We start from the raw sequence: 23,173 nt of genomic DNA, 5'->3' as shown, positions 1-23,173 counted from the left end.
CATGCTAAAACCAATGGAAAATTAATTACCTATTATGTCATCAGAATAAAGTGTTTTAAGGAAACAAACATACTAATACCTAGGAACAAACTATCACACTGATAAAATCTGCCGAGTACATTTTAGATATAAATTTGACTACCATAAAGTCATGGGTCTTTAAACAGGTATATTAAAGTAAAGGTTAATTACATTTCTATAATTAAATGGAACCCCATTTTAAAAGATTAACTGATCCTCAAAATTTTTCACTTAAACCATAATTCACTCATTAAGCCATTTATAATCTCGAATGGAAGACACACTTATCAATAATTTGAATTTCATCCCTTAGCTCATTTGAGCACCAGGAAAAGTCTGACTGATGTGTAACTTTCGTTTCAACCAGCCACTCATGTATTCAGTCAGAAGATAGATGGCAGAGCAGATTTTCTTTTCTTTATTTTCTTTTTATTGTTCAATTCTTTTCCAGCTTTGTTAAGATATAATTGATGAATAGCACTGCACAAGTTGACGGTACACACGTGATGATTTGCTACAGTTACATACTGCACGTGACTACCAGCACAGTGTGAGCTAACACCTGCATCGGCCACATAGTTACCACTTTGTGTGTGTGCCTGTGTGTGGTGGGAAAATTTAAGCAGCCAGAACAGATTTTCTTATCTCTCATTCTTTCACTATATATGACCACTCAATATTTTTTCTTTAAATTAATTAGGTATGGATCGAGTTTAAAAAATGCAGCGTTCAGTATAAATGTAAAGTCAATCACTGTTTTTGACAAATATAAACTTCACTGAACACACGTGGAGTCCTTTCACTCCCTCAGTGTCCATCCCACTCCCTCTACCCTTCTACCAAACTGGCTATGACATGATCCGTATCCTTCCCCAGGTACCTCCTTCCACCTCCAAAGCATGAGACTCCCTCCAGTGCAGTATCCACTGTCTTTAGTCACAATGAAGGCAGTCCCCTCTACTCTCTACTCTTGTACCAAATGACTTTTGTTGATGCTTGAGAGGAAGGGCTAACCAAGCCTCCTGTGGGCTGGACTCCCAGAAAAAATGACCTACTGCAAAACTCTGTAGAAACTGGCTACAGCCCAGCATTTAAGGCAACCACTTCTGATCAACCTCAAGGCTTGGACTCTAGCCACCCCCCAGACTATACCAGGGGAGGGCCAGTGCTACCCAAGCAAAAATACGGTGCTAAGGCTCTGCCAAGTTGCACTGGTGTTGGAGGGCAGTCCCCAATCTCACATCAGGAGCGGGGCCAGTGCATCTCAAGTCCATTAGCTTAAAAGATGCAAAGCTCAAGGCGCAGGGTCCCTTCTCCTGGTCTAGTCCAGCCCTGGCAAATGCTATTCAGAATGTGATGAGCAGCAGGAGACCCACTCGCCTGCTACTGCCCCTGCCTGCATGAGTGTCCCCGTGACTGCTGCTCCGGCAGCTCTGGTGTGTATGTGCTATCTGGTCATTTGCCTCCGTGTGCATGTCAATACTGCTGTATCTGCCTGGTGAGTTCTTCACTTACACCCGTTCTTACATCTCAGCTCAAGCATCACTTTCTCACAGAGCAGTCCCTGACCTGCCTGCTTTGATCAAATCCCCATCACAGACTCACGTGGACCTCTGTACTGTGTTTTATCTTTGATTACTTAATTAACATCCATTAACCCCCAATTAGACTATAAACTTTAGGAGGGCAGAAACCACGTGAACTTTTGCTGATCACTACAACTCCATCATTAAACAAAGTGCCACATACTCAGAAGGAGATAAAAATATTTGTTGAAGTATATAAATAAACGAATGGTGTTTATCCAGCTCTTACCATGGTGGGCAGTAAGATAAATCTGTTGGTTATAATCTAGACCTTGGGGCTAAGTTTTATGGTAATTGTGAGGTTTCTTGTGGTGAATCTCTTCTCAATGTGAAGTACTGGTTCTTTCAGCAAACATATTGCTAAACAAAATATGGTCATGTTAAGCTATTCACATATCGTATTCATATATACATACAGATTGCTTTTAAGAAAATTCATCTTTTACTTACGGGGAAAATGTCAATGAAATGTTTTTAACACAGATTAAACGACTAACGCAACAAAAATCACTGTTTAGTTGGCTTACCAGAATTTTTTTTTTTAACTTTAGAGCCTATACTGTGTAAAGCTTGGCTCAGCTCATCAGCTCATTCTAATAATAAGGTCCAAATTACCGACAAAGATCATACTCAGGATTATAGCCTATTATATTCACTGTATTGAGAGTCCTAGCCACTGAACATAAAAACCTCCTTACCCATTACTGGTATTCCCGTTACAATAAAACTGACTCATTCCCTACAGGAAGGAATTTGCTGAAATGATACTTGAACAAGTGTTTAACAGAATTTCTAGTTTGTAGTAAGTTAAATTTACAAATGACATCAATTTACATTTAATTAAAGAAAAATCTAATGAAACAATCTAGTAAGTTTAAACACAGTAGCATCTCTGACAAAGCTGAACTCTACAAAATACTCATCAGGGCTAAGTATGTACAAATCTTTATTTTGTTGCCCATCATGAATCCAATTTGGGCAGTGGTTATGTGAAATGAGAGAAAAATTACCAAGATCAAATTCTGAAGAACTGTTCTAAGTGTTAAATATTATCTTCTTACAAACCTAAGGAATACTAGGGAAAATGAAGAGACTCCAAGTCTGGTTCTTTAAGAGAGCCACAAAAGCCAACAGAACTCACCTCTGACTCTACCTAGGGTAAAACTAGGCTTTATCTTACTTCTTAAAAAATGCTGAAGAAGGATCAGTTCTGAAATTGTAACCCCAAAAGCATTTGTTAGTATATGAAAATGGGGGGTGTTCTCCTTTATCCTGGTGTATCCTGGGGGGATAAACACCATGCTTTCTTTCTCCTGCTAGAGATGAAGGTACATGTATGTAATAGCTCCCCATATTAAACAAGTGTTAACACTGCTACAGCACCAATGGGATTGCAAAACCGTGTTATTTCCCTGTCTGGGTTCTGATAACCAGAGTTGCCAGAGGAAATTCCCACAGAAAGATGGCTGACAGTAATGACTTTTCTTGCTGAGTTTGGTGCAATTAAGGAACAGTGATGTGTCTCTTACTGTAAACACCTAAGCATCTGAAGTGTCCTGTATCAACAACTTCATATATCAACCACTCTCTACAACGCTGACATTCCAATTGTCCATCAGGATGTTTGGGGGAGGTGGTGGTGATAAAAATCAGGGTTAAGGATTCTAAACGCACATGCACAACATGACATGATTATTGGAAACAGGTTAACGCTAGCTTCACTCTGCAAGGCTTCTTGTATTTTCAGAAACATGATATATCACCTGAGAAAGAAATGTATTTCTGTTTATATAGTTAAATTTTGCAAACAAACGAACACCTTTTATTTCTAATAAAACATGCTTTTAAGTTTTTTATATCCAGAATTTTATATCTGAAAAAAGAACTTTAGAGATCATCTTATCCCATGGTTCTCATTTTAAGGAGTTCGGAAGAGTTGAAAAGAATTATTGATAGTTACATGGTGAATTAGTGACAAACCTAGGACTAGAGGTCATGTCTTATGGTTTCACCTCAATATTAAGAGATGTTATGTGCCCAAGAGGAAATGTGTTTTAGTGGAAACTTGATCTAAATGATGACAGTTCTTAACTTTTTATACTACTTTAATATTTACCAGTCTCAAACCGACCCTGTCACATAGTGGTTGTTAATGATAATATCACCAATAGATCCAGAAAGAACACTGCTCTTTAGAACTACTGCCTGGAAGTGTTTCAGTGCTTGTTACAAGAATAAGAAAAAACTTGACAAAATGCAGAAGAGAGGCTAGATCTCATTCTAGCTTTCTGTTTTGATAAGTTCACAATCAATAATTACTCATTTGAAGAACTTGCTTGTTCAACTGGAAACTGGCAAAATAGAAAAAGGATGTCAATTATCAAACAGACCACTCTCCAAATAAATTCACTTATGAATGCAGAATTTTTGTAAAAACAATCTTCGTAAATCTGTCAGCAAGTACAATACAACAAGCGCTAGAATCACAATAGGCCTTTCCTTCTCTTGCCTGGCAAAATTGTGGGTCAAATACGCATGACGTCAAAGTGTGGCTGCATCTCCCCCTCTATAGCAGCTAACTAAATGACAAGGCTGGTGGCAACTGGTGGGGAGGAGTAAGGACAGCCTTTTCTAGGAGAATTGGGAGAGCTTCAGATAAAGAGGAATGATGCAAAATGGCATCTAGACCTGGAAACAGTTAAGTGTGCTTCTTAAATTAACATCCTGTCTTTGCAAGTGTGAAAAAGCCATTCAGTCAAATGTCTTTTCAGCTTCATTTACACACAATTTGAAGTCAATTTTAGTCACACTCTCTGCTAACCCAAAGAATAAGGATATCTGCCTCCATCTACTTCTCTTTATAGACCCTGTATAGGAGTAACCATTTGCTTTTAGAGATTTTTACCAAATGGTTATTTATTTATAATTTTAACTAAGGCATTTTCAAAATTCAATACATTATTTTTATACTAGCTTACTGTTTGGAGACAGCGTGTGAGTGGGGAAGTGTGAGTACAAACCAGAAAACCCAAAATGCGAGTGCCCGTGCTTGAATGGTTAAGGGATTAGTATTTCCCAGTCTCGCTTAGAAAGATAGTTGGAAAATTTGATAATAGGTCATGGTCAAGGTCACTCCAACCAAGGAAAGTTTCATCTTTTGATCATCTCCTTTTAGAAAATGTACAGATTAATTTTTTCACATTATCCTAAAAAGTACTTAAAAAAAGGCTTTCGAACAATTTAGGTAAGCATAACTCAAAGAAAGAAAGAAATGGGGTATTAACAAGCATATTCTCAAGGACATTAGGAGCCTGATGAAAGTTTCTGAGGGTATTCATTACACCCTAGATTTAAGAGTTTCGCATCCCTATCCTGTCCACCATCAGAAATTTAGATTGCTCTGTGACTGCAAAGAGGAGGACAGTATAAGAAAAAACAAATCAAAGGGATAACTAGAGAAACAAAACAGAGATTAAACAGAGAAACAAAAATATTTTAACTTGAAAACTGCCCAAGGACACTCTGCATGTTATTAGGACCTTGTACTCTAACTTGATGGCAATGTAGAGGGAACTGTATTTTTACTTCATGACCAGAGCCAGATAGAGACCTTCAGCAACTCCAAACATGGAAATATTACTGGGCTGAGTCTCCACCTCACAGGTAATTCCAAATGAAAAACAATTTCAAACTATAACACAAAACACACCTGTGTGCTGAAGTCAAAACAGGGGTTCTTTATATTAAAAAAAATTCCCCTAATAAGAATTCTCAAAACATACCAAACTATTAGCACTAATTAAATGTGTATTTCACATTCTAAATAAAGGGGAAAAACTCACCCATAAGCAACTCCAGCTATGGTGCACTTCTTAAACTGCATTACATTGCAGGTCAGAGTACCAGTTTTGTCAGAAAATATGTATTTTACCTAAAAAAAAAGTTTAAAATTTCTCATTAAAATTTCAGAAGTCTTTTTATGCCAGTCTCTCACAGAGGGAAAATACCCCTTAAATAATTCTTTTTATCAATCTTGTTACATCATAGGGGCACAATGAATGCTATTAACTGATGATTTTCTTCACAGGCATTAAGGAATATGTTCAACTTTTTTTTTTTTTTTTTTTTTTTAGTATTTTAGCAATAAATCATTTCATGTATGAACAATTAGAAAAACTACAGCCATACAGAAATCTGCCTTGACATGGTCTGAATTTCCACTAGAAAGTGCCACTACTATTACTTAACATTTTTGGAGGACTAAAACATCTACCAGGATTTCTCAACATAACAATTACAAAATTAGTAATGGCTTGTGCAATTAACTTCATATAACATCCGGATTGGTAAGAAAAAGATAATTCTGGCCAAAATGCTATTTGAATAGTAAGAGTTAGCAAATGGCAAAAATACAGAGTAAAAATTTTTCCTGAGCTAGTAAGTAAATATGGATTACAAAGATACACATATATCTGAATATAGTATGAATTATAAAATCTAAAATTCCTGTTTGATTACTTTCATACTTTGACTTAACACAGCCTCATTGATCAATTTAACTTTTTCTTCCTTTCTGGTCAAAAGCTACGAGCAATTTTAATACTGAGAGTTTATCACAGAAAAATAGCCAATACTTTACTACTAACCAGATTATATATTGAAGGAAATCCCTTAGTGCAATACCTTATCTGAGAGCAAAACAGGTTTTAAATATTGTTTTTAAAACTTCATTCACTAAAAATGAGAATTATGTACTAACTTGTATTTATGCTGATTATTCAAATAAAGGAAAATTAGGAGCTGTCAATTCATATGAAGTTGCCACATATGGCAGAAATTACAATGACTCTGACTTCCCATTTAATGTAACAACAAGAAATTCAGTTTACCTGGCCAAGTTCTTCATTCAGATTAGATGTTCGAGCCATAGCAGCAGTGTCTGTGGGTTCGTAGTGCATGTCGAGATCCTTTTGTTTTAAATAAGAGAAATTACTAAATGCAAGTGGTAACAAGAGATTGACGGAAATTTTATTTAACTAGTGAACTATAATCTGAAACCACTCTTATCTCTTGCCGTCCCTATACCATTTCAGTTGATTTCCCGGAAAAGTACTCGGTATATTTCACAGTGAGGGCAGGACAGTGTGGCAGTTAGAGCAGATCTCTGCAATCAGGCAATCTTGATTTTCTATAATTCTACCGTTTTCTAGATATGTGACCTACGGTAAGGATTAAATAAGATAACGCACGTAAAGTGCTTCCTAAAGTGTCCTACATAACGTAAGTACTTAATGTAGCTAAAATAACAGCAACTAAACATTGCTCAAATAATTAAGATTTTAAACCCCTAGAAAAATTACCTAAGAGATTCTACCTGGTTATACTTTCTTGGCTCAACTTCCTTCTATTGTATATTCTTGAAAGCAAAAGGAGTGCACTTCTCAAAACCCAAACAAAAATGTACAGCTTTTGTACCAGTTTGTACTTGTTTTGTACCCAAACATTATGAGGCTTGACTATTACCCCTAGAAGAATTAGTATTTTCCACAGTACACCATTTTCTTGGCAAGTCAGGGTTTACTGATTTTCACATGTCAAAGGAAAAGGACATATCTGATCTTTTCCACATTTGCATCTCAGACTGATCAGCATCATTTCTGAAGTAGGCTGCTGACTTGTAGGTGCCATGTTTTAAGGATATTAGACAACTGAGCAATGTTCAGAGAGGAATGAATGGAATGGGGAGTAAGTTGGAAATAAGTCTAATAAGGAACAGAATGAGATGGGGGAAATGCGATAGAAAAATAGGCAGAGTAGCCGAGTTCTTTTTTTTTTAAATTAATTTATTTATTTTAGAGAGAGAGAGAGTGAGTGCGCATGTGAGTAGGGGGAGACGGAGAGAGAGAATCTCAAGCAGACTCCACACTGACCTCAGAGCCCGATGCAGGGCTCGATCTCACGACCCTGAGATCACAACCTGAACCGAAACCAAGACTGGGATGCTTAACCGACTGAATCACCCAGGCGCCCAAGCTGAGTCCTAATACTTTGCAAGGCTATCATTCAGAAACAAGATTAGACATTTTCATAAAAGATCGGGTAGAACCAGTATCAAAGGGGGGCATCCCATTTCCACACACAGTAGAGCTGTCTGATAAGAACAGACCTGTCAGGAATGTTACAGAATCCCTGTGTAATAGAAAGGTGATTGAAACGCACAAGCCTGCTGGGTTGCTCCAACACTCAAATTATGTCATTATTTGAAGCAAATATTATTTTTGAAAATCCAAGTAAAAAATAATAAAGTGACTAACTAGTTATTTGATTTTCAAAATGAGTCACCGTATGATTTCTTATTGTGAAGTGGGAAACCTCAATAGGTTTTAATTGTATTTACACAAATTTTATTACGTAATTTTTCAGCAACACATTTCCTGCATGAAATAAGCCACACCTGCAGCTCATTTTAGATTTCTAAATTATACTGGTCTTCTACCAATGAATTAGGCAATTTGACAGCTGAGGTGGATCATTTTGCCATAGGACGGTAACGAGCAGCGGCAAAAGTATCATAAGTTATGTTTTTAAAAATCCTAATATCATTCATTTGAAAGACTTTTAAATAATTTAAAAAGACAGCATCAAAAGATAATACCCAAGTTTCCCCCCCAAAAAAGAAGAATTAAACTTTCTGGCAGATTAAGTCTGAAGGTTTATTTAATTTACATAAATTCATTAATCTTAACTTTGGTAAGAACAACACATTTTATAAACAAAATATTTAAGAAACAGATGTCCAGCACATTTTTCCAAGATTAAAAGAATTTGAGAAGAAAAAAATTAAGCATAGCTGAATTTAACAGTGGGGGAAAAATAAACTCCATAGGTATGTAAAACATGGCAACCTGGTTGTTACAAGCAGTGAATACAGTATTATTTCTACAGTACTCAATTGTTCAGGAGACTGTTTGCTATGTTGTGAGATTCCTTTGCTCTATATTACCACTGAGAGATGCTGGTAAAGCATGTTTTATCATTCCTATGTAAAGGTCCAAGAAAATAAGTCTCAAAGAAGTCAGGTGGCTTGGCAAAGTTGACACAGCTAGTAAATATAGAATAAAACAACAATCCAGATATTTTACCCCCAAACCTCACAGTTCTCCTTTTCCCAAGACCACTAACGATGTAACCCAAAATAGGTTTCCTTAACTGGAGACCTAGTTCCCCAGAATGTCTGGTCTATAAACTTGTGTGATTCTGAGATAAGAGTTTTTGCTATTGACTTTTATATGTCAAATTAATTTGTTATAATTATATTAGAGTAAAAAATATTTTGAAATGTCCTCTTGTAGTGAATAAAAGGTAAGGTATCCTTAAGATTTTGTTTCTGAGAGATCAAAGGATGCTATGAGGCGGGTGCCTGGCTGTTCAGTCGGTGGAGCGTGCAAATCTTGATCATGGCATTGTGAGTTCGAGCCCCACGTCGGGTGTAGAGATAATTTAAAAAATAAAATAAAATCTTCAAAAGACCCTATCAAAATAAAAAAGACAAAACATTTATAATAATGAAAAATAATAATTCATATTTACCCAATTTATGAAGTATGCCTGGGTAAATTTCACCACTTCTAATGTCACCAACAAGCTGATAGGAATGAGATTGTTGAAAAGGATGATGAAGGTCAAGAAATTCAGTCCAAAATTATTAGCACCACCATCTGTTGGGGGAGGTGGGAAGAAAGTCATTTATAGTTTTATATATTTCATTTGCATTGATCAGAACTTTAGCATAACAAAAATTTTCCATATTACACAACATATCTAGATAGTTTGGGAGGAACACTGTGCTGATAGCATATCCTTATTCTCAAATACATTCCAGATGGAACAGCACTTTCTGTGTTCAGTATGTTGTTAGTACTATTAAGAACTATTAAGCACTATCAAGTATTTCAAATCCTGTTCCAAACAGGAAGTTTAGAGGTATCAGGAACAGGATTGCAGCTTTATAAATGTAAAATCTCCATTGGATAAAATCCCTCTTATGTAAATTCTTAAAAAGCACTTCTGATTTAAAGCATGTCTTAAAAGCAATCAAACAAAACAGCAGCAAAACTAACCCAAATAGCAAAAACAATGTAGGGCTGTACCCTAGGTAAATTATACCCTTCCTCTTCAATAATGAAAATAGAACTACTATGGTAGACACACTGCAAAGTATATGAAGAAATAAACTGATAGGAGTCATAACAGTTTTGATGTTGAAATAGTAAATCAATGTTTAAAAAAAAAAGTTGGAATAGCCACAAACTAAATCAATATGATAAAAAATGAAAAAAATCAACTTTGCTACAAGGTTTACTAGAATTTGTTTTCATGCTTCTGGAAATAAAATATTTATTGGTGAAGTACTCATTAAAAGGTAATGCAAACTTATTTTCCAGAAATACTCAGGGATGGTACATTAATCCCACAATAGTAAAAGGATAGATGGTCCAAAAAGAACCTATTTAATAGGACTTTCCCTATTAAGGGACCATTAACAAGGAATTTACCGCATTCATGAGTTCAAATGAAAGTACGTTCAATTTAAACATTTTACAAGCATGTGCTCTACCTTTTTGTGCTTTATTTTTTAAAAGACTATTTATTTATTTATTTGACAGAGAGAGAGACAGGCAGCGAGAGAGGGAACACAAGCAGGAGGAGTGGGAGAGGAAGAAGCAGGCTCCCAGCGGAGGAGCCTGATGTGGGGCTCAATCCCAGAACACTGGGATCACGCCCTGAGTGGAAGGCAGATGCTTAAGGACTGGCGCCCCCTTTTCGTGCTTTAAATATAATCAATCTGCTTTCTTCACCAGGTAGCTAGCTAACCACCAGTGTTAAAATATTTTTAAAGAATGAATAACATTAATAAAAGTAATATGAATAAACTAACATTTTATACTCCTCTAGAGTGATCATTATATTTTTAAGGAGTCTGAAATTTTAGAGACTCTAACAACATTTTACTTTCTTTTACTGGAAATTGCTTTGAAAAATAAAAATTAAATGCCCCGTTATCTTGGCAACAAGGTTTTCTTCTTAGGAATTACAGGAAATCCCATCAGCCGTGAAACAAATACATGTTTTAATGGAAGAAAAAAATAAATACAATAGGCACTTTAATGCTTACAGTTTAGGTTGAGATACCAGTCCTTTCCAGAATGCCTCCGATTCCAAATGGCCGAGCCCACAGAACAGATAAGAGACATGGCAATTAAGATACAAAATAAAATCAAAATTTGTACATTTGTAATCCGTTCCACATTTGAGAGTTTAAGTGGTGGACTTGTTGAATTCTGTAGAAAGAAACAAGATGAGCAATAAAAAATGTGGACAAATTGATTTAGTAATGTATTTGGCATTTTGATGAAGATGACAAAGTAAGTCACAACTCAAAATCTAGACATGGGTAGACACCTGAAAATTATACAGAAAAAAAGTCACAGATGTAATAATCTGTCAAATGTCAACCACTTTTGTTTTCCCCTAAAGGACACAATACCACTAAGCCTTTTTCTAGGATGTAAAACAATAATAAGAAGAGAAGGAAGTAATATTCCTTTTAGAAACATAACTTTTGCATTGTGGCAAGGAAGATGAACAATGTGTTCTACTTAAGCAAATAGGGTAGATGAGAGGCATTTAGCAGCTCAGCTCAGAAAAGAGGCAGAGAGGGTGGCCTGTGCACCCATCACCAGAGACCTGGATGTTCCAAAGTATGAAGGGCCACATTTAAAGGATCTCTGGTTTCTATATTTCTGGTGGCATTTAGGAACTGTTTTACTGAACACAACAACAATCTAAGTCGTCCTGGCTATAAAGAATAACAGAAGTAAGTTTCCTCAGCTGTGGTTAATGTTAACGATTATGCTACATCACTGCTAACCAAGGCATTCATAGAACAGAAAATTAAATCTGTCGTAATAGATACAAAATAATGGTTTACAGAATTTATAGAATGGTTAGGGGTGGAATCATTAATAGCCGTCCCATTTGCCTGTTGATGAGGTCTCTGTCACTTTACAGTGTATAAAGTTATCAGATCTTAAAGCAGATTTTCATTTAGTATCTTAAAATAGTTTTGCCTACCCATCTAACCACTGAACACTTATATCGTAACACAGAGAAGAAGCTTCTCCAGGCATGTGTCAACATTACAAGTGCTAAGACTAAAGCTGATTAAAAATGGCTGAACATAAAAATGTTACCAAAAAAGGATCAACATTTGATTCACAAATTCTTCTTTTAGTTTTACGAAAAAATGAAAACAGTTCTAAACTTTGATCACTGTATTAAAATAAAATTATAAGACAAATTCTTTAATGTAGAGCACTCATCATTGCATAGACGACTAGTATCAACCACTGCCATGGTGAGTAAATGTTGCCAGAGGACCAATACATAAAAGCATCGAGAGTTCACGCATTGTTGATCTCTGATGAAACTATTCTTGAGAGCATGAGCCATTTTATGGGCCCAAACACCGAAGAACAAGATTCTGAATGTAGAGAGTGGGGCCCTGGAATCCGTGACAGATGGTCGGCTATGTTTGGGAAGACTGCATAGAGAGCTACAAATAGCCCATTTTTAAGAGAATAGGTCCACAAGGTTTTCATAGATAAAAATCCCACCTGCATCAGCTTGGTGTCATGTCCAGTGTAGACAACTATTCCATGAACCCACTGTGTATTTCTCAACTGGGCGCCTCGAAGGAGAATCTGATCTGCTCCCAGGGGGACAGTGCTATGACAGATGATGTTGACATTAGAAACAACATTTTCTAAAATGCTTCAGAATTCTATAGCTACTACATAGTTCCAGCGAAGGTTCTGGAAATTATAATAGCCTTTCTCACATTTACTTTATTTTTAGAAAAGAAGTAATTTTTCTACCAGTAAGAATAATTTTTTTTACACAAGGACAGCTGGAGGGAAGCATTTCAGTTGCTTCTCTTTAGCACCAAACCAAACCAGCCATTTCCTACAACTTCACAATCCAAGATAGTAGGCAATGTTTTGGAATTCAGAGGCTAATTTTCAAACCTATTTAAGACTTTTCCTGATTTAGTAAGTCTGTTTAGGTTTCTGAGATGTTTGGAAGCGGTGAGGTTAGGGGATCTGCTCCCCCTCCCACACCTAATTAAAAATAGTTTTATGTATAATAAAGGTTCAAAAAATAGACAAGGCAAGGTAAATACACAGATCTCATCATACATTTGCATTGCCATCTCTGTCCTACAGAGATAAGTCCTGTATTTAAAATATCTAGGGTAATTTATTGTATTTGAATATCAATTTTCCAAGAACTTTAAGTTTCCAATCAATGGTTAGCATCTAACAAGTCTTAAACATTCCTCTGAAATGACAGCAAATTGAGGATATCCATTCCATATAATTTAAACCACATTTTTTCATGAATAAAGGCCATGTTGGGTCTTTCATGGGTTCTTGGTAAAACTACCCACAATGGTAGGTTGTTGGTTGACACAACCTCACACAGAGATATCAGAAAGGTACAAGCTCTCACAGATGTAGTGGGATTCTTGATGGAAATGTACTACACAAGGTGAAATGGCTCAATGTTTCCCATCACTATGTCTTCATTTTATTTTATTTATTTATTTTTTTAAAGATTTTATTTATTTATTTGACAGAGATAGAGACAGCCAGCGAGAGAGGGAACACAAGCAGGGGGAGTGGGAGAGGAAGAAGCAGGCTCATAGCAGAGGAGCCTGATGTGGGGCTCGATCCCATAACGCCGGGATCACGCCCTGAGCGGAAGGCAGACGCTTAACCGCTGTGCCACCCAGGCGCCCCTATGTCTTCATTTTAGTATAAAAAAAAAGCAGGAAAGAAATGTCAGATATAAAGAAAAATACATTTAAAAAAATCTTCTGGAAAAGGAAGGAAATCTTCTCCTAAGAAAAGTTTCTAGAGAACACAGAACTTGTTACAACTTCTTGGCCAGTAAAGGCAAAGTGAGGTTGAGTCTTCCATTTCTGGTGGGCTTTTTATGGTCTGGTAGGTGTCTAAAGCTAATATGGGCTTGGGCCCTTGACCTTCTTTCAGGAACTACACAAAGGTCACTGGGGCTCAGGTGAAATCAATCCAGATGGGTGGGTAATAACAGTACCTAAAGCCCTCTACTTAAATAAGCCTTTAGGAAACCGTGTATGCTAATCTAGAAAAAGAATACAGCGTCTACAATTCTCATTCTTTCTGCACAACAGCATGCCTTTCAGATCCATCTGGAAGGGAACCCCTCTTGTGTATATCTCAAGACTCGGGGTGTACTTCAGAGTTGGGAGGGGACCTTAGGCCTAAAGCACATTTCCAAGAAGTTCTTGGGAAGCTGCTAGACTATGCTCTGGGATACATAGATGCCATCGGTTCCTCACGTATAAAATGGGGTCTAATATGACAACTGTCACCTCAGCATTTGTGGTGTGAATTGATTGGAATTAGGTACAAACTCTTCAAAAGCAAAAAAAAAAAAAAAATACTACTTTTCAATTACAAGGACTCAACAAGAGTTAGTTATTAGATTTCATCAGAGTTGGAATTCCAAAAATTCTGGCATTAGACAAGGACTCTCATCCTTAATAATGGAATCAAAGAACACTCATTCCAAACAAAGAGGCTCCAAGAGTGCTGGGTAATCACTGTAAAAGTCAAATGTGCTACAAATACAAAGGTATCTGTTTCCACTTCATATATTTTAAAGCATATTACATAAATTCTATCTGTACCGTAAATCTTGGCACGATCATACAAAGTTTCTCTTCCACTGCGTGGATTTGCTTGGCATTGATTTTGATGGGAAACTGATGAGAAATGGAAGCTGGCCAGTTAGGAACGTCAGACTACAGAAACATTACTTATATAAATGGCCAACTCTATTATTAGTCTATAACCATATGTTCATTCTGTGAGGTCACTCTGTGCAAATTTTAGAACAATATATAATTACTTCACAAATTACAGGAAAGCTTTTGGTGGATCTGAATGAGGATGACAGTTTAGGGTATATTTCAAATGTCCTTTAGAATTCAAATACTATATAATAATGCAATTACAAAATAATGAAAGCACGGACAATCTCTCAGGCTGGTGGAATGAACTAGGGCATTTAGCTGCCACGACATCTAGGTACGGTAGGTAAGGTATACTGTAACGTAAAGGAGACAGGGGAGAAGAGAAGGGAGGGAGATCGGAAAGACCCCCCCCCCTCCTGCCAGGTTCTGCTCCATTTCTGGTCCCTTTTGCAACAAAGCTCCTCGGAAAATCTGTCTAAACCTGGTATTTTCAACCCCTTCCACTCTCTCAGACTCACTTCATCAGGCTCCACCTGTTCTAACCAAGCTCAAGGATTTCTACTTGATAAATCCAACCGTTAATTCTCAGTCTCCCTGCACTTGACCAGCAGCAACATCTGACCCACTTTAGTCACTCCCACTGCCTTGGTAGCGTTTCCTCACTATATCTCAGCTTCTTCTTACCAACCTGACTTTGCTTTCTTTTGCTGGTCCCTCCTCTTCTCTCAGCCTTAATGTTGCAGAGTCTTAGGACAGTCCTTGGGATCCCCCACCTTTCCACGCATACCCTTTCGCCCTCAGTGAGTTCTTGCATTTCCATGGCTTTAATTATCTACACCAACTATTCCCACGTTTATCTCATGACACAGGTCTCTATCTCAAGCTTCAGGCTTACATATTCATCTGCCTCCCTGACACAAACTTATTAAGTCCAAAACTGAACTGCTGATACCCACCCCCCACTGCAAAGTCTCTAACGGATCCCTATTTCACTCAGATTAGCACCCTACAATCGCCTTCAAAGCCTTGCATGGTCTTTCTTTCACTACTCTTTCTTGGTGACTCCACTCCAACCACACTGGCCTCCCTGAAATTCTGTAACTACTCCAGATGCTTTCCCACTTTAAGAAGATATAGTACTATAACTAATAATTTGCACTGACTATTCCTTCCGTCTGGAATCCTCTCCCTTCAGATATATGAATGGCTAACTTCCTCACTTGCTACTCACCTGGCTCAAATGTTACCTGCTGAAAGAGGCTTATTGTAACAATCCTAACCCAAAGTGATTCCCTCCCAAGGACTCCCAATCTGCCTTGTCTTGTGCTATTTTTTTTCCAAAGCGTTTGTCACTCTCTACAGTATAAAGTTTTCTTATTTATCATTTTCTTATTTGTTTGCCCTTCCCTTATTGCAAGAAAGTAAGCTCACAAGGGCAGGTATATTTATCTCTTTTGTTCATTGCGGTCTCCTTAACACTTGTAACTAGCTTAGACTACTAGGTGCTTAATACTGGTTGAATCAATGAGGGAAGAGTCAGGAAAGAGAAGTGGGAAGGGAAGAAGAGCAGGAATCAGGTAATGGCAAAGATAACTACAGATGATAACACGGCCTAGAAAAGAGCATATGAAATGATACAGAAAAGAAGACAAGAAATTATCCAGTACAATGAACTCCTTGGGGGTAGAGTCTAAACTCCTTGAGGCACCTATAGATCACAGGTAAGGACCCAAGCCATGGAGACTGCAGATAGGCCTATAAATAAGTATTCTGGCCAAAGAATAAGCCACAAAACAATGCGCCAGAAGCCTGGCATGTCCCTGCAAACATCAGCGGTACCATACGCATACTGTTAAGAGCTAACATTTCTGCAAAAAGACTCTTGGTGGAAAGTAACATACAAATCCTTAAGAAAGAGGTTTTGAGCATTCAAACTTAGAGCATGAGAAAAGAATATGCACCCAGGCTTGGAAAACACCCAGGCTTGGAAAAGCCAGGCTTGGAAAACAGGGCAATATGCTTGAGACACAGTGAGTTCTGTGCTTTTATGAAGACCAATTTTACATACCTATGTCCATCAAGCCTTATGTTTCCAACAAAATCATACAGATGTCTGTTTGGACTTTCACACTCGATTCTGCCAGAAATTCTCATCAAACTGTCAATGTCTTTTATATCTGATGTTGCTGGTAAGCCCTGTTTAGAAAATTTTAAATAAGCAAAAAATTAAATGAGTTGCATGTGGGAGGGAGGGGGGATTCTGAATTCATCTAGGCCTTAAGATCTAAGAGATTCCACAGTTTTATAAGCAAGTCTCCCCCCTTATACAACACTCTTTGCCAAATCATAATTAAGGGGATACCTTCCTCTCTGCTTGAACACAAGAGTAGGGCAGCTTTTGTGAAAGTTCGAAAACATATTTGAGACTATAACTTGTCTGAAAAGATATTTTGAAGTCCTCAAAGAACTGTTTGCTTCCAAAAATAAAATTAATATTTAGCACTATACAGTCTGTCTGCTGAATCTCAAAAAAGGGAATGAAAAATAAATAGAATCTATGTCCAAAGAAGAGTCAGTACGTTTCTGTTCTTTTAGTTCACAGAGAAGGAAAACTCAGAAATAGTTCTTCCCTCTGGCCAACTGGATTCCATTAGCAGGAAGTGGACAGACCCTTGCTTCCCGGGGCAGTCTGAGTTTGGATGCTATGATGACCTATTTCTCCCACATCCCAACCTTCCCAATGTCATTGCCATCATTCACCTAGAACCCAAGAGAGTACATTTTTTAAAAGTCCCTTTAAATGACTGCTGCTTTCTATCAGGAATGGTATGGGAAGCAAATATAGAAATCTAAAACTATTCCCTGAGATTAGTGAGACTTTTAGAACAAACAATGGAAACTCTGTCTTTTCAATACGGCAAAGCCAAACCATGATTTTGTCCAGGGGAATAGGGAAAATAAACAAGTGAACCCCTGTCAAAGCACTTAGAACTACTAGTATTATTATCAGTGTTGGCTATTACATCAAATACTAAAAATATTACAAATAGTATCTAGATGATGGACCATAGTTAATCAGGCAAGTAAATCTGAGTCTTCCATTATATTTGAGGTATCCTCATAGAGGCTCAATGAGAAAGTATTTGCAATTAGAATTACATCAGTTCAAGACAATGACAGAAATAAAGCTCTTGATTCCATGTAATAAATCAGCAAACATTATATAAACCTGAATTAGATCTTACCTGCCTAATTTTCAGGTTTGTCTCACCATCTAAGTTGGATGTCTCAATATAGCACATGGCCTGGGGCTCACTGTTGTTTAAAATTGAAAAGCAAAAAGATTTAGTGGGGGGAGGAAAGCATAATAATAACTTATTTCAATGCTCAGACTCACTGAAGCCTTTTGTTCTAAACAAAGCTCTAGCTGGTCTAGTTTCCTGATGATTTTCATTCTAACTGCTAAATGCTGGGAGGCAGAACCCATGCATGACTGATCCATAGATCAGCTTTTCAGCTAGAACGACCAAAAAGCCATTTCCTGACGACAATCAGTACTGATCTTCAAGATCATGTAAATGATTAGATCTGTCATAGGATACTTAAATTGCCCATCCAGACAGACACAACACAGACTCTATCTGAAATGTAAAGTAGTTTGTGTCCAGATTTATCTTCAGCTCAGAAATATCAAGTGAGATTTCATGCTTGCAGCCCATGTATAAATTGGTTCAGGAAAGTGTTTGATTAGAGAGCTCCAGATTGCTGCTTCCGCAAACTTGCATTTACTACCTTTTAAGAAGAGATGAATAGGATCGCATGAATCACAATATTTACATTTCAAGGCTACTTTAAAAAACCGTATAGGCAGATTTTACGATGAAAGTAGATAGACACTCTTCTCCTTCTGTTTTTTTCTTTCTGTTCCTGTTCTATTTCTTAAGGTCATTTCAGAGATTCTCGTGGGAGAAAACCCTGAAACTAAAGCCAGCCAACTTGGCCATCTTACTCCTTGAGCTGAACCTAGAAGATCCACTTCATGAGGCCCCACCAGGGTGTTTTTGGGAAGTCTGGCAAGCAGGGGCTGGTGGCAGGGGTCTGCCTCAGTTCTGTCACAGGTGGCACACCCTGGACTGTTTATGTCCTTCCCCTTCACAAACTGACTTTAACGTGCCCAGCAATTACAGACAGGTGAGTTTGCCATCTACTTGTATAATCGGATCCTCGAGTATCAGGAAAAGTGTTCTGAAGTGATATCAATCTCATGAACACTTAGTTATACAATAAACCCAATTAATGTCATATAAGTAACTATAAATGTGATCTCAGATAAGCATATGTCTTCAGAGTTAGAAAGGAAACATTCTGTCAGTTCCAAACACCTGGAATCTTCTAATCAACTTTCAATTTGTACATGTGCAAAACAGACTAATTCCAAGTTTCAGAAATGGGCATGTAGCTTAGTTTTGTGACCTGCAGATTTGTGAAAGTTGCTGAAACATATGGTCATTGATCAAATATTTTACAGATTCATTTTAAAGTAACTTTGCAAGTTCTTCAATTTACTCTATGGACTTTTTCCGCCCCCTCCCATAAAGGCTGATCCTTTAAACGGAGACTTTAAACGGCTAGGCAGTTAAAAAGTCAAATGGCTGACTTCTATTTGAAGTGGGGCAAATAAAATGCATCCACATTCAGAACATTCTTAATCCCTTAAGACAGCTGTTACTGAAGCAGTTCTTAATAGTGCTATGAAAAAGCAGCAAGAGGTTTTACATAAGGACTCATGCTAGATAAATATTTCAGCAAATTATGGTGACATCCAAAACGCAAACTACAGTCAGAGAGGCAAAGCAGGCTTTTTGATTAGTAAGTGGAAAAATGAAACAAGATGCATATCACAATACAGACACTAGTAGACAGCCGAACTTTTACCACAGTCACATGCACTTTGTTACTAGTTACAAGTGGGATAAAAATGGATCCCGAAGCATGCGGTACAAAATGGACAACATCCAGCTCTGTGCAGGGGGTCCTCCGTAAACCCTAGATAAGCCCAGATTACAGTCATCATTGAGGAAGGGATTCCATAGAACTTATAGAAAATTTCAATCATAAGAATAAGACAAAATTTCTCAATAACCTCATTTCATGAAAAGCTTCACACTGTTCAAAACAGTATCCTGGAGACGTATTATATTCAGCCTTAGTATTTAGGCACGTTGTTAAATACAAATATATGTTCATGATGTATAGGAAATTAAAGTCTACCTTTACAGTCATGCCTCATAGACTCCTATTGGTAACAACAGGAGCTCAATCTGCCCCCTTGAGGGACAAACTGTATTCATAAAAGGCCTTTAAGGTATTAGTGAAATGTCTATCTCCAAGAAGTATAAAAATTTTTGTTTTAAAGGAAGAGACATTGAAGTCAACCATCTCTGGGTGTAATTGTTCTCTGTTGTAGGGTGAGGATCCACATACACACATCCTGTACGACTCAGCGGTTCTAACCTTGAGGACAGGCTGATGAGATCTGCTGGGAGATGTTCCCCATTGGTCACTTTCACTATTTCCCCTACTGCCACCTACAGGTCCCAGTTTAAAATAATTAAAACAGAAAAAAAAATGAAAAACAGAAAAAAGAAAAACCAAACAAATGGACAAAAGAGACAGAAGGTTTGAAATTATTATAGAAAATAATACATGTTAATAAAAATGTCTAATGCCAATTTTTTCAAAATTTATTTTGATCAGGTCTAAAGGCACAAGAAAACATGACATATTCAAGGATTACTTGCTTTTAAGCCCAATATTTAATTTTTAATGTAGAAACTTTTGATTGTTTTAAAGTTCATTTGCCAAGACTCTCTTATCAAATAAAAACATAATTTTATATAGAGAGCTTTTTTTTTTAATATAGATTTTCCTTTCTCCAATTCCTTACTCTCATGCCATCTCTTGTATGCCTACTTCTACCCCAGAAGGAAAGAATTGTGGAAAACACGTTTTAGGCTTTTGAGAAACCAAGTATACCATACTAGTCCTCCCTGCCCCTACCCACACACTAAAAAAAAAGTAATAGATATTTTCTGATTCCAAAACATTTTCAAAGTTAATTGCATACATATCATTAAATTTAATGCAAAGCTATAAAGATATAGATCTTAGGATGTTAGAAGGCATAATTGCAGTATTTTGAGCTGTTCAATAATTAACTACTCTTGGTGATGCATTGTCTCAGAAGGGTAAGCCTTTGAATCCAGGGAAAGTTTTTCAGAGGATATAACAGACATGCCAGCAACCTGTGTGGACTTGAATTAACAGCTTGAGTTATTTTACTCTGTTTTATACTTTCTAAACTCATATACATGTATTTGTTTGTTATGTACTAAAATCTCAGCTTCTTCTTGTCAAAGTGAAAATCAATGAAACACACTAACTTTCAATAATGTTCATGCTTTAAATTCAAACCACCTCAAAGAGGGAGCACTATTAGTGATTAATTGAAAAATATTTGGAAATTAAAATACTATAAACTGTTGCTTATGCTTACTGTTAAATGGTGCTCACCTGCAGGTGAGAATCACCATGTCCTTACTTTGATAGTAGACAGTGTGGCATAATGAACGTATTAGATTAGGGATTAAGCGTCTCAATCTTGACCTAGTCATTAGCTAAAGTTAAATGGCAAAAAATAAGACAAAGTCAAGATTCCACTTTCTCTTAAATGATGACCTATTTCTTTGGGTTTTTTGGTTAAGTAGGCTCCATGCCCAGTGTGGAACCCAACATGGAGCTCAAACTCTCAACCCTGAGATCAAGACCTAAGCTGAGATCTTGGATGATTGACCGACTGAGCCACCCAGGCATCCCAAAACTTCTACCTATTTTTTAAGGCTAATGTAGGTTCACAAGAGTAATGCAAAACCTTTTGAGGAAAAAAAAAAAAAAAACAACCCCTAAAAGGTGGTATTTTGCCACCGGGATAGAAATATGTAACTGTAGAGGCTTTATACTTTACTTTGAATCCTACTAACTAAATGCAATGAATCAGATAATCTTTGGAGCAAGTTAATCTCTGTGGATGTTATATTAAGTTATAGAAACTACTGGGGCACCTGGCCAGCTCAATAGGTAGAACGTGTGACTCTTGATCTTGGGGTTGTGAGTTCGAGCCCCACGTTGGATGTAGAGATTACTTAAAACTAAAATCTCAAAAAAAAAAAAAAACAAGATATAGACACTATTTCGATCTACTGTATCTACAGCTACACTACAATACCTATAAGCCACCAGTGAGTGTTTTTAATGTTGAGAAAATAAGTGCTGTAAAAATGCTCTAAACTTCGAGAAATTTAAGCATCAAGTTTTCTGGGAGTTTTTGGGGCTGGATAGAGGTAGATGAAAAATCTTTTTTAAACTTTCACTTCAGAATTAAGTATAAAGTCAGGGCAATGTAGTCAACTATCTTCATACTTCTGAGCATACAAAAAATAAATACCATTATGGTTCACATACATGATACTCTCTATGATACGTTCTGTCTGTGATAGGTTTAATCAGGAAAACAGCATTCCTTTCTTAAATTGCTGGAGCGCTTTACTATCATTTTGAATTCTGTCACATGACATTTAGATGGTCAGTCATCTACTACACTTATCAACCGTTTACTTAGTACCACCAAGTGCACATTGTTCTATCGGCTAGTCATTCCTATTTGAAAGATAACTGAATTTAAATAAAAAGGAGAATCAGGAAATATTAGAGCTCGATCATTTACTCCATCTTCCTCATGTTAAAAGATGTGAAATCAAGGCCTGAAAGATTAACTATTTTGTTCAAAATCATGAAACTAGGATAAGAAGAACCCTGGTTTTCTGTCTTCTCCTGAGCAAAGCTTTCTCTAGTATTGATGTGAGATAATGACATGAAGTTCACTGTTAAGCTCATTCTCACACAGCCACGTGTGGAGCAGCACCTCTACTTCAGTGTTATTTTTTATTTTTATTATTATTATTTTTAAAAGCATTTATTTATTTGACAGAGAGAGACACAGCGAGAGAGGGAACACAAGCAGGGGGAGTGGGAGAGGGAGAAGCAGGCTTCCTGCTGAGCAGGGAGCCCGATGCGGGGCTTGATCCCAGGACTCTGGGATCATGACCTGAGCCGAAGGCAGACGCTTAACAACTGAGCCACCCAGGCATCCCTACATCAGTTTTAGATAACTCTTATTTGCTCAGTTAAGCTTCACTAACTTGTTATAAATCCAGTCACTTTAAATAATGACCTGATTAAACAGATTTTGAAAAAAGGGCACTGTCCATATTTACATGTGGATTTTACAAATAAAACTGTCCAAGGAAATGATGATAAACAACCTCTAAGATATTAAAAAAACATTTTTCTTAATTTATATTAGGACTAGTGTTACAGTTTTTAAACCCCAAACCATTTGAAAGTCACATTCTTTAAAGGGTAACAGTGCCATATGTTCTGAATACTAACTCATGACAATCTTAAAGATGAATAAAACAAAAATTATCTAAAATTCAGTTGTAGAAAGAACTTAAAGAGCAAAATAATTTTTTGTTGTTGTTGTTGGAAGAGTATGGCATTTCAAAAGGTATGACGACAAAAAAGAAATCATTTATCCATTTTCTTGTACTAATGCACCATGAAAATCAAGGAACTTTGGAGGGATATA

General features: G+C 36.9%; 1 protein-coding gene and 1 long non-coding RNA gene across 3 annotated transcripts in view; one reads left to right on the top strand and one right to left on the bottom strand.

Annotated features, from left to right (window-relative positions):
* The window catches only part of LOC103672694, a 75,968-nt gene extending 55,709 nt beyond the window's left edge, over window positions 1-20,259 (top strand). Inside the window, exons 5-6 of one of the 2 annotated variants that reach the window (XR_005833374.1) lie at window positions 18,411-18,657; window positions 19,934-20,259. This is a non-coding gene — a long non-coding RNA (uncharacterized LOC103672694). Of the gene's footprint in view, window positions 1-18,410; window positions 19,794-19,933 lie in introns of those variants that run through there. The other variant, XR_571220.2, reaches the window with a different exon arrangement.
* The window catches only part of ATP8A1 (ATPase phospholipid transporting 8A1), a 223,768-nt gene that overhangs the window by 134,282 nt on the left and 66,313 nt on the right, over window positions 1-23,173 (bottom strand). Inside the window, exons 7-14 of the mRNA XM_040624838.1 lie at window positions 19,981-20,054; window positions 17,712-17,781; window positions 16,535-16,662; window positions 12,284-12,395; window positions 10,783-10,948; window positions 9,198-9,325; window positions 6,497-6,574; window positions 5,450-5,538 (exon numbers count right to left, since the gene is read on the bottom strand). Coding sequence (XP_040480772.1) covers window positions 5,450-5,538; window positions 6,497-6,574; window positions 9,198-9,325; window positions 10,783-10,948; window positions 12,284-12,395; window positions 16,535-16,662; window positions 17,712-17,781; window positions 19,981-20,054 — 845 coding nt within the window. The remainder of the gene's footprint in view (window positions 1-5,449; window positions 5,539-6,496; window positions 6,575-9,197; window positions 9,326-10,782; window positions 10,949-12,283; window positions 12,396-16,534; window positions 16,663-17,711; window positions 17,782-19,980; window positions 20,055-23,173) is intronic.

This window comes from Ursus maritimus, unplaced genomic scaffold (assembly GCF_017311325.1).
Source record: "Ursus maritimus isolate PB19 unplaced genomic scaffold, ASM1731132v1 scaffold_8, whole genome shotgun sequence".
Classification (NCBI taxonomy): domain Eukaryota; kingdom Metazoa; phylum Chordata; class Mammalia; order Carnivora; family Ursidae; genus Ursus; species Ursus maritimus.
The sequence above is the reverse complement of the archived record's forward strand: the minus strand, read 5'-3'. Positions and strand labels throughout refer to the sequence as shown.